The sequence below is a fragment of the Sceloporus occidentalis genome, unplaced genomic scaffold, assembly GCF_023333645.1.
Source record: "Sceloporus occidentalis isolate IW3139 unplaced genomic scaffold, rSceOcc1.0.p SCAF_1, whole genome shotgun sequence".
NCBI classification, from domain to species: Eukaryota; Metazoa; Chordata; class Lepidosauria; order Squamata; family Phrynosomatidae; genus Sceloporus; species Sceloporus occidentalis.
This window is the reverse complement of record NW_028316981.1, coordinates 71707902-71725483: the sequence shown is the minus strand read 5'-3', so window position 1 is coordinate 71725483 and position 17582 is coordinate 71707902. Positions and strand designations below refer to the sequence as shown.

The following is a 17582-nucleotide window of genomic DNA, read 5'->3' as shown; positions in this document are numbered from 1 at the left end:
CATGATAGAAGCATGGTGGAGTCTACAGCTAATTTTCTGAACAGCATCTCAAACTGTAGAATTATCTACAGAGGAATTAATACTGGAATAAACACACAAAACCTTTCCCCTTAAAACAGAATTTAAAATCAGCTGTGTATTCTTGTACATCTCACCCCAGCTGATGCTAATACAGTAAGAAATCTCTGTTTTCAACCTACTTTTTGTGGAAATAATGGGTTAAATCCAAAACTGATTCTAAATAGAGTAGAATGGGACTTATTAATCATCATAACTAACATGTTCAGTTGATTCTAGTGATTCTGTTCTAGATAGACAAATCTGGGTTTTAGCCCAATGTTCATAAATTCACAATTTAAAAAAACCTTGGGAAATGAAGATGTATATTTCTGTGACTAAATCCATATATTCATATTTTGGTGCTAGATACTGAAGTGTTCCAGAAAACCCAGATGATGTTAAAATATGGAAGAGTCAGGATGACTGTGCACACATTATACAACTAAGATACCTATATGTCATTAAAAGGAGGGTCATTTTGCTTCAGAGCTACCACAGCTATTGTCCACATGGATTTCTGTCACAAATACCAAATGAGAACAGAACTGTTTCCCTTGCACTGGATTGTATCAAATACACAGAAAGAGATAAATATCCAGAAAATTAAAAGGCATGTAATTTCTATTCAACTTGTATTTCTACCACATGGTAAGTATTGAGAGTAGCGCTCACCACAATTTTGGCAGGTTCTGCCATGAGTATCCCCTGGAAAACCTTGGATAGGTCCCTCAAATTAAATGTATAATGCGATTTTGCTGGTGTAGGCAATAATTGGGATGTTATGGTTGAGTACACTTGTATAGTAGCATCAACAAGAGGTTCATTTAGGTGCACTACCTCAGGGCATCCAGCTAAAAATGCAAAAGATACTGATCAGCACTGTAGTGATTCTTCAACACAGAAAAGAACCCAGCAGCAATCACTTGACAATAGCATAGGGCTGGCTTTAAACACAGTAATCTAATTTTGCAAAACTGTATGTATCAATACTTACCTCACAAAAGATATTACCTATACACATAGCTCATATTATTCTTGTTCTGACATTTTGGTTATGGCACACACATCATGCCTTGCAGAAAATTTTGTCTACTTCATTAGTAGATGAGCAGTGGAGAATGTTATGTTTTGTCAAGTATTTTGCAGAACAAGTTGCTTTTTAACTGGGTTTAAACAACTGGTGGTTTTTTTTTTTTGGGGGGGGGGGTTGCCACTATATTTATACAATTCTAGATTGCTTTATTTGCTTGTTTATTTTTTTGTCACTGGAATGCTGCCACTGTGAATAACAAGCAAAATTGTAAAATGAAGTAAAAAAAAATTTGGTATCCATCTACAAAAAATCACACACTTTATTATTGTTTTTGTCCATACAATTTTCTTACCTTTTCAAAGTATTAGTGAAGGACCACACTTCTAATCTGTTTCAGTTTAGGGACCATTTACTGCAGTTTTGTAAACATATTGACTTTTGTTTTCTCTCCCCCCCCCCCCCCTTTAAATTTTTATTTACTAGCCTAGAAATTTGTCACTTTCTCAGGCCAGTTGAAAGAATCTTCCAAATGGACTGATGAGGCAAGAATGTCCATTTGAAATTATTTCTGAATGGTTTTATTGCCACAGTACTAAGCTGAGCAATTAAACAGCAGAGGTGCTACTGACTCTGTCTCTTGCATGGGTCTATCTTTCCTGTTGTTGCGTGTCTTCAAGTCATTTCTGATTTATGATAATCCTAAGACAAACCAGTCACAGGTTTTTCTTGGCAACATTTGTTCAGAGGGGTTTTGCTTTTGCCTTCCTCTGAGGCTCAGTGTGTGTAACTTGCCCAAGGTCACCTAGTAAGTTTCGGTGGTCTAGCTGATCTGTTACATTTTGCTGTCATCCTAGAAAATAAAGTCCAGGATCTGCAGAAGTTGCAAAGTATGTGTGCATGTGCCTTTACCTGGAACAGTTTCCATGATCCAGATGTTGCTGGACTGCAACTCCCAGTATTTCTCAGCATTGGCTACACCAGCTAGGTGTGCTGGAACTTGTAGGACCATATGCTGGAGAACCATATGTTATGATAAAGTAACACTGGCGGCTTACAGACCGCCCATTTGGGGCGGGCTGTACCCGCCCTTTCCCCGGTGTATCGGGGCCTCAGCGGCTAGAACGGCAGCCGCTGAGGCCCCGATCCGCCGTTTTTCAGGCTGCGGGGAAGCGGCAAAACGCCGCTTCCCCGCAGCCTGAAAAGGGGTGTCCCTGGGGCTTCAAGCCCCAAGGACACCCTGCGGCAGCGGGGAGGAGGAGAAAGGGGCTGCTTGGCCCCTTTCTCCTTTGGTCCACTGGGTGCAGCCGTGTGAAGGCTGTGCCCAGCGGACCAAACCAGGAAGGAGCTCCAAAACGGAGCTCCTTCCTGCTCCGTGCTAAGGGCGCACCATGCGCCCTGGCGCGGAGCAAGGACGTCACGTCCATGCTGCCCCGTATAGAGGCAGCGCGGCCATGACGTCCTCATGGCGGCGGCCGTGTGGAATGGCTGCCGCCATTTTGTGCGCACGGAGTGTGCACTAGGGTTAGGGGGGTGCAGAAGCACTGCCCCTTTCTAACCCTAGTGCGCACTCCATGCGTACTCAAGTGCCCATATGTAACGGGCCACTGTGTCCCAAAACTAGCTTAAAATGGGTCCCATTTCTCTTTTAAAAGGAATATCTCAATAACTGAATGGGGCATCTGTATCCTCCACTGAGTTCAGGGAGGAATACATGGGCTTGGATTAAGTCATATACACCCACATATTATCCCAATAATCTTGTAAAGTAGGCCTTAAACTCTGACAGAGGCCTGGTACAGACAGGCCCTTGAATGATGTCCTCGTCATGTGCTAGGGTTGCCTTGGGGCAGAGCGCCCACACACACCGCAATCCTAGCACATGGCTAGCAATAGACAGCGTGTGTAGCAATGATGTCACTTCTGCACTGCGTCCAAATGGAGCAGTGCAGCCGCAATGTTTTTGCGCCACCGCAGGCTGCTTGCGGCAGTGCAAAAAGGAGACACTTTTTAGTGTTCTTTTTTGCTGTGCAGCAGCATCGCACAATTTGATTGCTGCAGTGCTGCTGTGCAGCAACAAAAGGCAGCCCCATCCCACCCTTTTGGGCCCATTTGTACCAGGCCATTGACTGACATAAAGTAACAATGTAAATTTAAGTTGTATCAAGGATGGGACTCCAAATTGTTCCACCTAAAGTCCAACATGCTAATCACTATGCTAGACTTTATTATCTATGTGTGTTAGATGATCCAAATAAGTTGGAGATTATCCAAATACATTGGAGGGGGGATTAGAGTTTGGAAAAGTCTTGGACTAGAGAGTTTTAAGCATAATTTTGCTTGTGTGGGAACTGTAGTTAAAAAAAAGGCAATGTTTCCAAGTTTACATAGATAAGGAACAATACAATTGATTTAATATTTGTAGTCTCTTCAGGGAGCTGCCTTTGAAGATAGTACAACACCACAGTGTTTGTCTTTTTCCTGAGCTACACAAGAGTGCTTCTTTAACAGATCATTTTGGATGGAATGCAACACATAAGGAGCTGAAATGGAAAACTGATCCCAGCTTTTTACTATATTCTCATAAACTATACTTTTCCATAAACTATACTTTCCCATAAAAGATACTTCCCCCCTCTTTGTGTGACATTTTCTATTTTAGGGTTGAGAAATTTGAATCCAGTCATTTGCAAAAACAAAAACAACATAGAATTTCAACATCTCATTGTCAATATGTATGTACTAGCCTGCCTTTATTTATTATGATCTAAGATGCCCTCCAAAAGCAACAGAGAAGCTAAATCACAAAATCCCACTGGGTTACCTTGGAGAAGTCATGCTTTCTCAACCTCAGAGGAAGGCAATGGCAAACCCCCTGTGAACAAATCTTGCCAAGAAAACCCTGTGACAGGTCTGCCTTAGGGTCATCAAAAGTCAGAAATAACTTGAAAGTATGCAACAACAACAACAAAACTAGAACTATGTAATTCAATTACACCCCCACTCAACTTAGTACTGAGGTAATAAAATCACCCAGAACATCAAATTTCAAATGGAACCCCTCTCCCGCTGTGTGAGAGACAAAAGATTTAATTTTTTTCTTACTTCACCTGTGGAGAGAACAGTAAATATATTTCCCACCCTTCTCCAGGGATGACAAGAATTTGGACAGCTATTTGCATCCCTATAATTCAGGGTTTTTTTTTTTTGGTTTTTTTTTGGGGGGGGGGATAATTTAAGAGTTCTTTTTTGTTTTACATTAATCAACCAAAATGCAAAATTAGTTGGGAAATAACAATTGGATAGTATATGGAAAATTAAAATTAGAAGGAAAAAGAGTAATATGTAAGATTAAACAGACTTCATTTGGAAAGGCACAGAATCTTTCAAGTCTGGAAGTGTACAACTGATAAAAAAAGATCAGCAAAAGCATCTTTTAATCCACCATTTACAGGTTCTATCCTAAACAGCAGGTACTATCAAAAATAATTTGAATGGCTAGCTTCAGGAAGTTAGGAACTGAGAGGTTCACACTTAGGGGCTATTCAGACTACCTTTTACCCCAGATCCGGAATCGAATCTTGCATGTGAAGTTCATATTGGTCCCAAATCTTTCACAATCGAATGTGAGGCATGCACAACCGTTTTGTGGTAAATGCCCCTTAGCGCAGGCCATTTAGAATTGGGGGGAAAGCCGTCTCCTTTGAAAAAACACGGGTTCTGCGAATATGAACTTGCCCCTGATTATGATCAGGGCAAGTTCATGGGAGGGATTTAGGTCAGAGGGAGGGCAGTGGGCAGAGCATTCCCTCCCCTTCATCGGGGCGAAGGAGGAGGAGGAGGAGGAGGAAGAAGAAGCTGGAGGAAGGGTGGAAAAAGGGGGAATCAGGGTGACAGGAGGCAAAGGGTGACAGGAGGCAAAAAAGGGGAATCGGGGTGACAGGAGGCAAAAAAGGGGAATCGGGGTGACTGACAGGGGATGTAATGGGCAGTCAGAGGGAGGGCAGAAGGGGGAATTGGAGAAAGTGATGGAGGAGGAGGAGGAGGATGAAGGAGCCGGGGGGAAGAAGGGGGCCATGGAGGGCATTCTGTAACAGAGCAGAAGGAGGAGAAGGAAGGGGCAGGAGGAAGGGTCAGTTCAGGGCAGGTCAGAGGGAGGCCACAGGACAGAACTCTCTTTTTAATTTATTTTTATTATTTTTGACAAACTATGCACATGTTTTTTGCAGTAGGTAGATAGATATATAGATAGAACGTAAGCAGAATGGTCAATTCAGGGTAGATCACAGGGAGGCCACAGGACGGAGCAAGCCTCTCTCTCACACCAGGGAGTTTTCCCTTTTTTAAAATATTTTTTAAAATTATTTTTGGCAGTCTACTATGTGCATGATTTTTGCTTCAGGTAGATATATATTTAGATAGAATGTGGCTAGCTGCTTGTTCACTTTCCCTTTCATTTCGTCGCTTCCAGCAAAGGAAATACTGCAAATAGCACTTTGCAAGGGACCTTTTTTCCTTTGGGAATGCTACAATGAGAATGTTACAATGTTTCTCTTTCTAATTTGGCAAATTGATACAGAATGGTTTTGCTACTATCTCTAAGGAATTGGGGTAGCCTAGGGAAAGCAAAGAATGCATGGCATCGCATCCTTTTCTGGCATTCCGAGGTGAGGAATTTATTATTATTATTATTATTATTATTATTATTATTATTATTATTATTATTACTATCATTATCATTATTATTATTACATGTGTATGAGGCATTCTGGGGTGTCAAGGAGGGAGGATACAGGATGCAGAGATGGCATTAGCTTGCATTTTGGGGTTAAAAATGGGGCCAAGGGAAGATCATAACCTGCACTGACCCAAATACCCACAACACACACACACACACACAGAGAAGAGATTTTTAAATTTGACAGCATCTGTGCATACTGGCGCCTGGTTTTTGTTTTTTTAAAAGGAGGGGGGAAGCACACTTCCGATTGGCCAATGAGTTCAGGAAATGTCACCTATGACGATCGCGGAACTAAATTTGATTGACAGCAACTTTAACCCGATTTTCCGAGAGGGCATTCAGGGTTAAAATACTCTGATTGGTAGTGAGCACTTGCTTCCAGAGGGATTTGGGGAGGGGGAAATCTTTCCAGTTCCTTCCAGCGCAAAAAGGTCAGTCTGAATGGGCCCTTAGCGTTAATAAACATTCTAGGAGGACTGAAGACACAATCCACAATTAGTGGGTTATTCCCTTGCATCAGCTAATTGAGGCAGAAGACCTAAAGTTTTAAACGTGTTTGGTTCATTTACTGTTCTGTCCCCCTCAACTGTTGTATTGCATAGCCTTGCTCACCAAGAGAAAATAGTTTAGAGGCAAAGCTCTGACAGAAGCATTAATGAAGTAGAGGTGGCTTGTTCCTTCAGCCCTCCTAGAATGAACATTCATGGCAAATGTCAGCCTCTTGTTCTCAGTCTGGTTGAAGAAGTAATCCACAATTTGTGGGATACATCCAAGCTCCACATGAAGGGCAAAAACGACTGCATTCTTCTTGGATTACTGCCTGCTATTGCTATTGCTTGTCCTGACTTAAATTTGTCACAGTGTCTAATGAAAGCTGATGGCTCCCTTCTGTAACCTTACACACCTCTTCTAATGATGATGAAACTCTTAATGCTGCTGTTGTTCCCACAGATCTTATGGAATGTGTGTATACCTGCTGAGGCCTTGGCATTTTAGGATAATCATATAACTATATATAGCTTTTTATCCACCTAGACAGCATTTGTTTTGATGTCCTATAACCCAATGTCCGCAGGTGAAAGGAAATCAATTGTATCACAGTTCAACGAATGGCTTTGGATCTCTGCAAATAAACTTTTACCCCTCTTCTCACATCTAGCGAATTTCATCTCTTCTCCAGTGGATGAACTGGGTCTGGGCAGAATGTTGGTAATTCCAATGATTGATGCCCAGATTTTACAGTTGAAGTCTTAGGAACAAAAGTAGGATTAATTGTTACAGACAATTTTTCCTTCTGAAACTCACAAAATGCTGTATTGATTGATAATGATGCTAATTTGGAAACTCCTCTTGCCAAAGTTATAACAATCAAAAATACCGCTTTGAAAGACAGCAGCTTCAAGAAGGCCTTCTTAAGAGGTTCAAATGGTGATTTTGTCAAAGTGTTTATAACCCAATTTAGATCCCAAGTTAGGAATCTATGAACAGTAGGTGGAACCTCTTAAAAAACATTTAACATGTGGATGAACTAAAAGAGACTTTCCTGTTATTGTTAATACTGATGACAAGGCAGGTACCTGTCTTTTTAATAACCCATTCAGTAGTGAGTCTGATCGAGGTAAAAAACATGGATCCTCTACCTACATGTTTTTCAGAAGAGGAAACTGTGGTTTGTAAGGCCCATGTGAACCAATAACAAAACATGAACTTCACGTCCCTTATTTTCATGAGAACATTTTATATTATTGAGAAACTGAAGCGTGTCCAAAGGAGGACGACAAAAATCGTGAAAGGTCTGGAAACCATGCCCTATGAGGAACGACTTAGGGAGTTGGGGATGTTTATTCTGGAGAAGAGAAGGTTAAGATGTGATATGATAGCCTTGAGGAGGGAGCTAACTTGTTTTTTGCTGCTCCAGAGACCAGGACCCAGAGCAATGGATGCAAGCTACAAGAAAAGAGATTCCACTTGAACATTAGGAGGAACTTCCTGACAGTAAGGGCTGTTCGACAGTGGAACACACTCCCTTGGAGTGTAGTGGTCTTTAAACAGAGGCTTGATGGCCATCTGTCGGGGATGCTTTCATTTAGATTTCCTGCATGGCAGGGGGTTGGACTGGATGGCCCTTGCAGTCTCTTCCAACTCTATGATTCTATGATTCTGTAAGCAAATGACACTCTCCACCCATCCCTGTTCAAGCTTTACACAAAAGATAGATAAGTATGAGTTGACATCACTTACGAACTGGATCTCTGTAACATACTTCTCCAAGTTGTCCAGCTAAAATATCAAGAGGAAAATATAAAAATGTTTACATAATTCAGATATATTTATCACTCAGCTCCACACACTGTAAGTCATTTTATATACATATACACAGCATTGCATGCAGAAACACATAAGAACTTTTTTTTTACATTAAGCACTGTAGTAAAAATTGGGATGTGCAACAAAAATGTTGCAGCATATTTTCACTACCTAAGACAAGGTGAGAAACTTTCTAAACACAAGGATAACATTAGCTCCATGGGAAATTTGTTATAGCCACTGGCCAGTAGTGAACAGGAACAGAGCCCAAAGACACTGTGACCAGTACTAGTACATATGATCACACCCTTCATGAAGCACATACACTGGCAGTATTTTTTTTCTTATGAATTACAAAAAAGAAGACCTATTCCTCAGTGCATGGAGACAGATCCAAGTCAAGTACCAATTCAGGGAGACCTGTCTTTCCCTCCCAGTATCATCAGATTACTACATTTCCTCTTCAATGGAGCATTCTCTTAACTGTATGTTAGTAATCCCAATGGAGTAGACGTATGCCCATCACACTTTGGTTTTCTCAGTGGATTCTGCAGTTTTTAGGCTCATGGGGAACTTTGAAAGAGTGATGAAAACGAACTACAGCTTCCACTGTGGTGTGCATGTACAGTGGGGGAGCACAGCTCTCCAGTATCCCACAGTGGCCAAGGACCCCACACCCCAACAGTTGACAACCCCTGTTTTAGACATTAGACCTCAGTCTGCTACATAACCAAAAGCATTTTCTAGTTTATGACCAAATCCAAAAGGTGTGATTTCACAGATAGACCATGCTGCAGAGGTGAGAGGAGAAGGACAGGTTGCTTATCTGTAACTGTAGTTCTTTCAGTGGTCATCTGTGTATTCACACAAATTAGTTTTCTGTGCCTATGCAGAGACATTTGGAACCTTCTAGAATCGCTTGGGAAGATTTTTTGGCAGTAGCTTTGCCACTTTAAATATACCCCTAGTGTTCTTGCTCTTTTCCCTCAGTTCCAGCTAGACGCCGCATAGCAGCGTCTTGTACATGAGGAAACATGTACAAGACATGACCTGGGAGAAGAATGGGCAGGTTTGTGTGACTTCACAGATGACCACTCAAAGAACTACAGTTATAGGTAAGCAACCTGTCCTTCTTCATCATGGTCTCTGTAAATCACACAAATGAGTTAGACTAGCAAGCTGCAGTCATAAGAGGAGGGAGTAAACTAAATATGTTTTATTAAACATGCAAGTAGAAAGCATGCAATGCAACAAACCTCAATGGAAACCAGAAAGCAACACTGCCCTCTCAAAAGCTGCATCATTCCTTGCCCTGGTATCCAGCCTGTAGTATGAGAAGAAAGTCAATGTCTGGGACCAGACTGCAGCTTTACAGACATCCTCTAGGGGCACCCCATTGAGAAAAGCAGAGGACACTGTGACCGCCCTCATAGAGTGTACTCGAATTCGAGCGAGAGGAGTCTTCCCTGAAAGTTAGTAGAATGTTAGCAGTCACTCGGTGACAGGAAGTCCAAGCTTCAAATCCAAGTAGGAAACAAAATCTCAGATTGGATTGAATTCGAAGTCTGCTCAACAAAGAATGCGAGCACTTTTCAGATGCTGAGCAAATGCAAAAAGTACATGGTACTGGTGGTTGGATTCAGAGCCAAGGTAGGTAAAACAATATCCTGGCTCAGGTGAAGGAAGACACCATCTTAGTCAAGAAAGTGATATCTGGGCGTAGAACAACTTCGTCTTTATGAAAATGAAGATAAGATTGGTCCACTTGAAGTGCACAAAGTTCATCAGAACAGTGAGTTAAAGTGATGGCAACAAGGAAGGCAATCTTCCATGTAAGAAGCCTGAGATCAGCTGTAGCTATGAGTTCGAAAGGTTGCTTGTAATATTGTGAGAGGACCAATTCAAGACTCCAAGCTGGGGTTGGTACCGAGGCAGGAGGGTGGAGGCTAATGAAACCTTTGAGGAATTTTTTTGATCAAAGGATCTTGAAAGAAAGATGGGCAACCGTCAAATGGTAGTGTGCACAGATGGCTGCCAGGTAACACTTTAAGGAGGAAATGAAACGTCCAGCTTCTACTAGAGATATGAGAAAGTCCAAAATGTGTAGAACACGAACCCAAGAGGTGGACAAATCCGTATCAGTTAAGAATGCCAGAAATTTCGTCCACTTCAGATGGTAGGACGGCTTATGAGCTGCTTGAATAACATTTTGCATGAATTCAGACAAGGAAGTCATAGTCAAATCCACCAAGCAATGAGGTGAAGTGACTCCACGTCTGGATGTTGAACCTGACCATCATGTACAGTGAGGAGGTCTAGACACAATGGAAGCCAGAGGTGCTCTCCGTGAGCTAGCCACAGGAGAGGCACAATCCATACTTGTCTCGGCCAACAAGGGGTGATCAGGATGGCATCCGACCTGTCCCACCTCATCTTTGCCACAACCCTGGTGATGAGCAGGAATGGAGGGAAGGCATACAGCAAGTGTCCTGTCCACTCAAACAGGAACGCGTTGACTTGAGAGTCCTACTCGTTGAGCAAAACTGAGGTCACTGACGGGTCAGATGCCTCAATGGAGAGATCAATCTGTGGAGAAACCCAACAGTGGAACAATTTTTGTGTCACCTCTGGATGGAGCTTCCATTCGTGACATGAATCTTAAGGACCAGTGGATTGCTTGCAGAGCAATGTGCCTTGTGATGCACCACTCCCAGATCTAAAGGGTGAGGTCAAGCATGACAGTGGTGTTGTCTGTAACCAGCTACACCATTTGGTTTCGAAGAAGGTATTCAATTGACCTCACAGCTTTTTCCATTGCAAGTTTCTTGAGAGTGTTGATGTGAAGAAGCTTCGCCCTGGGGGGCCATTTTTCCTTCACCATGAGATCTTCTAAGTGTGCTCCCCAACTCTCCATTGAGGCATCAGTCGTGAGGGTGAGCTGTGGTTGTGGGGGCAGAAAGGGCATGCTCACATACACATTGGTAGAGTCCAGCCATCAGTCCAATGTCCTGACTACAGTTACTTGGGATCCTAAGTCTTTTGAAAGAAGAATCCTGTAGAGGGTCAAAGACAGACAGGAACCAAGATTGGAACCGTCAGAACCAAAGCCGTGATCAAGGAGTGATGGAAATGGTGGAGGACATATGGCCTAGAGTGATCTGCAGTGAATGGGCATAATTATCCTGTGCCAGGTGCAGGTCTGTACTACTCGAACCAGAGTCAAACCTGTCCTGGGGAAGATATACACCAGACCCCGTCTCAAATCCAGTATTGCTCCAATGGATCTGACCTCTTGAGATGGAGAGAGGATGGACTTCACGTCATTGATTATGAAGCCAAGGGATTCGAGTAGAGATGTTATGAATTCGATGTTGGGATATAGAGTCACAAGGAAAATGTACAATATGGTTTTTAATAGTAACCAGGCATTAAAGGGTTACTGTGAGCCATAATGATTAGGCATTTAAACAGGCAGTGACATCAAAAAGATAGTCAGCAAGTGCTGTAAAGTAGTGTAGAATGTCGTCAGTCTGAGAAGTCACTCAGGCACAGGGAGAGGCAAGGCCTGGCAGGGCTCACGGAGCCTTTGCTAAAGTAGTGATGAGCATTTTACTCAGAGTGGGTTGTTACTAGTGTGGATGGTGGATGGTGTCGATGTATATATTGTTGTACACAGTGGAACATCTTCTAAGAATAAAAGCCTCCTCTGAGAGTAGATTACAGTGTCTCTTTGCTCATTGAGAAAGGGAGAGGTGTTTCTCCAGCTCAGAAGCTGCTGACACGAAGGTGGAAAATCTGGTACAAAATGTTGACGTGTTGCCTCATGTGCTGCACAACATCAAAAGCGTTTTGACATTAGGTATGTTAATGCAGAGCCTGCCTCAAGGATGCTGTGAAGATCCAGTTGTCCAGATATGGGATGATGGATATACCTTGCTGATGAAGGTAGGTGGCTATGATGGCCATACATTTTGTGAAGACTCTGGGGGCTGTGGACCGACCAAATGGCAAGACTCGAAACTGATAGAGGTGTTGCCTCACTGCAAATGCCAGGAACCTTCGGAGGCACTCCGTGATTACTATATGGAAGCAGGCATCCTTGAGGTTGAGGGTGGTGAACCAGTCTTCTTTCTGCAAAAGAAGAAGGATTGAAAAAAGAGTTACTATACGGAACCATCTGTAAGCAATGTAAGAGTTCAGACGGCGCAAGTCTAGAATGGGCAGCAGGCCTCCATCCCATTTAGAAAGAATAAAGTATCTGGAGAAGAAGCAATGTTGAATGCAAAAGGGTTCAATAGAGCCCCTGGAAAGAAGTGTGTGCATGCACTTCATCAAGTAGGGTGTTTGAAGACAGGTAGGTCTTAGGTGCCCCGCAGTTGATAGTTCTTTGAATTCGAGAGCATAGCCCTCAGCAATGATGTTAAGCACCCACAAATCTGATGTTACAGAGGACCAAGTCTATGACTAGACTATGGGCTAGTCTATGACTAAAGGTAGGTAAAGGAAAGAAGCGCACAGAGGGGAAAAGTCACAGGCACTTTTTACCTTGGTTGTCTTTCCTCTTGAAAGATTGTTGGTACCGAGGTTGAGTGGTATTATGCCTGCTGGAGAAGGAAAAGAACTGTGAAGGGAATCTTTGCCTCCTCTGTCCTGGTGGACTGTAGGACATTGTTTGGCCATAGGATGGATGCTGCCAGCCCCATCTCTGATGTGGAACAAAGCGTGGTGAGGCTGCTCACATGCCGTACTTCCTAGTCATGGTCCTCATTTTATGTTCGAAGTCCAACTGCTCATCTGTCTCTTTGTTGAAGAGACCAGAATCATCACAGGGCATGTCCTCAATGGTGGCTTGGGCCTGATGGGAGAGGTCCGAGGCTCAAAGCCAAGTGTGTTGTTGGAGGGCCACAGACCCTGATATCACCTTCGCTGCATCATCAGCCAAGTGACAGGCAGAGTTGACCTGCTGGGCCCCAAGGGAGTATGCTTTGATTTGTAAGGCCTGAGCCAAGTGTCGGTCTTCATCTGGGAGCTTATCAAAAAGGGGAAGAAGTCTTACCCAGAGCTGTTGTTGATATGCTCCATGCATGCAGAGTAGTTTGCAACACAGAGGCCCAAAACGGCCACAGAGTACAACTTTCTGGCCACACCATGAACCTTCTGACCCTCATTGTTTGTTGGTGTTGAGGACATCCTGCGGGTTGGTTTAAGTTGGGAAGCTCCTACAATGGCCAAATTCAGTCTTGGCTGCTCGAAAAACCAAGTAGAGTCAGATGGAGTAATACAGTACAGATTATCAATCTTCCATGAGGTTGACGGTATGGTGGTCAGGGCAGTCCAAGAACACTTGGCAATGTGCAGCATAGATGGAGGGAGTGCAATTGAAAGCTAGAGTGGGGACTTTCAACTGGATCCTCTCATATATGGAATACAGAGGCTCTGCATCATGATGCACCACACTGAGATCCAGTGCATTGGCCATCTGGATGACTTGTTCTGAAAATGAATGGATGTCATGGTCAGTCACGAGGAAGATTCGGAGGATGGGGAGGAGGACTTGGCCCCTCAGGTGCAGGGGAAACCTGAGGCTGAGCCAGGCCCCAGCTCTGCCCTGCCAGGTCTCAGCTCTGCTCTCCCAGCCTCCTGGAGAGTTGGCTCAGCCAGGCCCTAGCCCTGTTGAATCACCTCCAGTGGACCCTGTGGCTCAGCAGCCCAGTCTTTCCCTAGCAGAGGCTCCAGGCTTGGGAGACATAGAGGAGCAAGATACTGAGATACCTACCTTCAGCCAAAGAAGGACTGAAAGGGCGTGCCTTCGGCATTCCCAAAGGTTGGGTGAGAAATGCTCATTAATAACCCAGCAGCTGCGATAAGGAGCTGGCTGATATAAACACCTGGCAGACACCGAGCCTCTTCAACAGATTTTATCTGCATTCCTTTGGTGAAAGCTGCTCTCTCTGACTCCCTCAGACTTTGTTGCTGGACTCCTTGCTTCCTAGACCTCGCATAGACCTAGACCTCTAGACCTTGGACTGGACTCTTTGACCTCTGGCACTCTTGACTCTGGACTGGACTTGTGGAACTGCCCTCTGGAACCCTGGACCCTGGACTGGCTTTTGGTTTTGCTCTATCAGACACTAGATTGGTATTGTGCTTTCGGAACTATTTCTTTGCTGTTGTAAAGCCTTGCTTTGGTTTACCTTTGCCTGGCAGAGTGTTATCAGCTTTCTGTTGGCAGCTTTCCCAGACAATGGACATTGTCTATGGGAGGCTGACTCATGGACCACAAGAGCATTAGAAGGAGCCTATTCACGGATTTGAATAAATGAGGAGTCAGAATGTGGCAAGGCCAAACGTGGAGAACGAGGAAGAGCTGGCAAGGGCCTGTCTGCCAGAGATTTGTGATGAGGAGTAACAGGTGGGGCTCAATGTTCTGAGCAGCTAGAATGAGGTGCAGGTGGATGAGGTCTGGAAGATGGAGCTGACTGCAGAATAACCGAACCTGTAGGAGAGCCCCGATGGCCCCTAGGTGCTTCCCAGACGTTGTGCCAGAGATAGGCTTCAGGTTCAACTGGCATGTAGTAACGGTCTGTCTCTCAGTCAAACACAAGGTTGTCCAGCTGGGAAGAGATCATGGAGAGAATTGAGCTCGTTCTGTATCATCAGATCTGATATTGGTTATGGTCAGAACTGACATGAGATCGAAAGTTGGGTTCATTTCTATGGTTGGTACTGAGGCAGAACTCAGACTCAGACTTATAGTTGGGTTGGTATGCCAAGGACACTGAGAGATGATCGCTCGTTCAAACATGGGGCGAAAGACTCCTTGTAGACAAGCAAGGAGAATTAGGCCTTGGAGAAGGAGACCATTTGATTTGTCTCACAGGAGAGTCTACCTTTGGAAACTGAAGCTGCCTGAGCCTCAACCACTTTGAGAGAGGATGTAGGTGAGGAAGGCTTGTCAGAAGGCTGAGCTTCTGACTGGTAATGTCCTCCCTCAGTATGGAGGAGGCACCACATCTCCCGAATCAGTTATATAGAGATAACTGTGATGTCGAGTCTCGATATGGAAGGAGCATTCTCACTGTTTTCCAGTCCAATGATGATGGCATCCCCTGATATCGAGGGAGCAACGTGAAATATAACTCCGTTTCAAATGAAATGGGCCCAGGGTCTGTATGTGCCAAGGGGATCATTTTGGTTCGGAGGCAAAGAAGGGACCACTAGTGAACTCAGGTACCGAGGAAACACTATGGACCCGAGTTAGGGAGGCAAGAGCCAGTGCTGTACCCCAATGTGCAGAGGGGAAATCATGGCACCAAATTGACAAAATGCTCACTGGAAGTTGACCTTGGTACAGAGGCAGCTACTATGGCCTCAAACCAGAACCAACATCAGCCACACTGGCTAGAGGAAACACCTAATTGCGGCCACGAGAGCAACCATTTGGCGGTGAGAAGCATGCAGCAGTACGAATAATGGCCCTTGAAAATTGAAAGGCCAGCTGCATCCAAGTCCTCTTGTGCAGCTTAAATGGAACCAACATTGGGCAAACGAGCATCAAAGCAGGAATACGAGGCAATAGGTTTGATCCTGAAGAGACGAGGGCAGAGGTAGTAATAATAATAAGCTTTATTTGTATACCACTTTTCTGTGGACGATCAAAGCGGTTTCCAATATCAGATTAACAATACATAACACATCATGACTCTGCTTCTCTCCCCTCAAGATGGTGGTCGGGAGGAGGGCTCTTCTTCTTGGCAGGCAGAGGCCTGTTGTTTCTTGCCTGCTTCTCTCCCCTCAAGATGGTGGTCGGGAGGAGGGCTCTTCTTTTTGGCAGGCAGAGACCTGCTGTGAGCCCAATGGTTTGACCCGGAAACATTGAGGAGGATCAAAATGTGGCTATGAGCCAATTGGTCTGATCCTGGAGAGTCAGGGACCGACGAGGGATGAAGTCAGGCTGTAAGCCAATCCGAGTGACTCCTGAAAGTCAGGTACCAATGAAGATCGAAGCCTGGCAGCCAGTCAATTCGTTTGACCCCAGAGAATCAAGGATTGATGAGGATTGAAGTCGGGTCACAAGCCAATTGGTATGACTCCAGAGAGTCGGGGACCAAAGAGGATCAATGACAGGCTATCATCCAGTCAGTATGAGACCGATGAGGATCAAAGTCGGGCTGTCAGCCAATCAGTTGGAGAGTCAGGGACCGATGAGGGTCGAAGTCGGGCAGCCATCCAATTTGTATGACTCTGGAAGCCAGGGATCGGTGTGGATCGAAATTGGGCAGCCATCCAATCAATTTGACCATGGAGAATCAGGGACCTACCAAGGTCAAAGTCAGGCTACAAGCCAATCGATACGACTTCGGAAGGCCAGGGACTGATGAGGATCCACGTTGGGCTGCCAGCCAAACAGCTTGACCTTGGAGAGTCAGAGACCAACAAGCCTCAAAGCCAGGCTACAAGTCAATCGGAATAACTCCGGAGAGCCAGGGACCAACGATGATCGGTCAGTAAGACTCCGAAAAGTCAGGACTGATGCAGATTGAAGTCAAACAGCCATCTAATCGGTTTGACCCCAGAGAGTGAGGGACCGACGAGGGTCGAAGCCAGGCTGCAGGCCAATTGGTATGACTTGGCAAAGTCAGGGAGTAATGAGGATCAATGTTGGGCTGAAAACCAAACGGTTTGATCCCAAAGAGTCAGGGACTGATGAAGATCCAAATCGTGCAGCCAATCAAACAGTTTCACCCCGGAGAGTCAGGGATTGACAAGGATCAAAGATGGGCTTGAAGCCAATCGGTATGACTCTGGAGAGTCAGGGCCCAACGAGGAGCGATGTTGGGCTGCCATCCAATCAGTATGACTTCGGAGCATCATGGACCAATGCAGATTGAAGTCAAGCAACCATCCAATTGGTATGACTTGGAAAAGTCAGGGACCGATGAGTATCCATGTTAGGTTGCGATCCAGTCGGTATGGGACCAATGGAGATCAAAGTTGGGCAGCCATCCAATCGGTTTGACCCCGGAGAGTCAGGGACCAACGAGGGTCGAAGTCAGGCTGCAAGCCAATCTATTTGACTCCAGAAAGTCAGGGACCAATGAGGATCCATGTCGGGCTGCAAGCAAGTCGGTTTGGCTCCAGAGAGTCAGGGACTAAAGATGATGACATCCAATTGGTTTGACCCTGGGGATCCAGGGACCGGTGAGGACCAAAGTCAAGGCAGCCAGTAACAACTCCTCCTCAGGAGAATGAAGAGACAAAAGCAAGGCGAATGGCCCTGAGAAACAGCTTTATTTCAGAATTTAAATTCACATTCAAGTAAGCAATTATCTAAGAAATTGGAGGGCAAGTTGTTAAAGCAACTTTACCTCAGAATTTAAATTCACATTTAAGTATAAGATTATCTTAAAAAGTCACAGCATTTGCTTTAAAATATGAACAACG

At 44.5% G+C, this 17582-nt stretch overlaps 1 protein-coding gene across 3 annotated transcripts in view; it reads right to left on the bottom strand.

Annotated features, from left to right (window-relative positions):
- Window positions 1-17582, bottom strand: part of DNAH1 (dynein axonemal heavy chain 1) — a 230293-nt gene that overhangs the window by 77184 nt on the left and 135527 nt on the right. For all 3 annotated transcript variants that reach the window (XM_089524609.1, XM_089524619.1, XM_089524628.1), the window contains exons 46-47: window positions 8073-8111; window positions 733-911 (exon numbers count right to left, since the gene is read on the bottom strand). In XM_089524609.1, the coding sequence (XP_089380735.1) occupies window positions 733-911; window positions 8073-8111 (218 nt within the window). The remainder of the gene's footprint in view (window positions 1-732; window positions 912-8072; window positions 8112-17582) is intronic.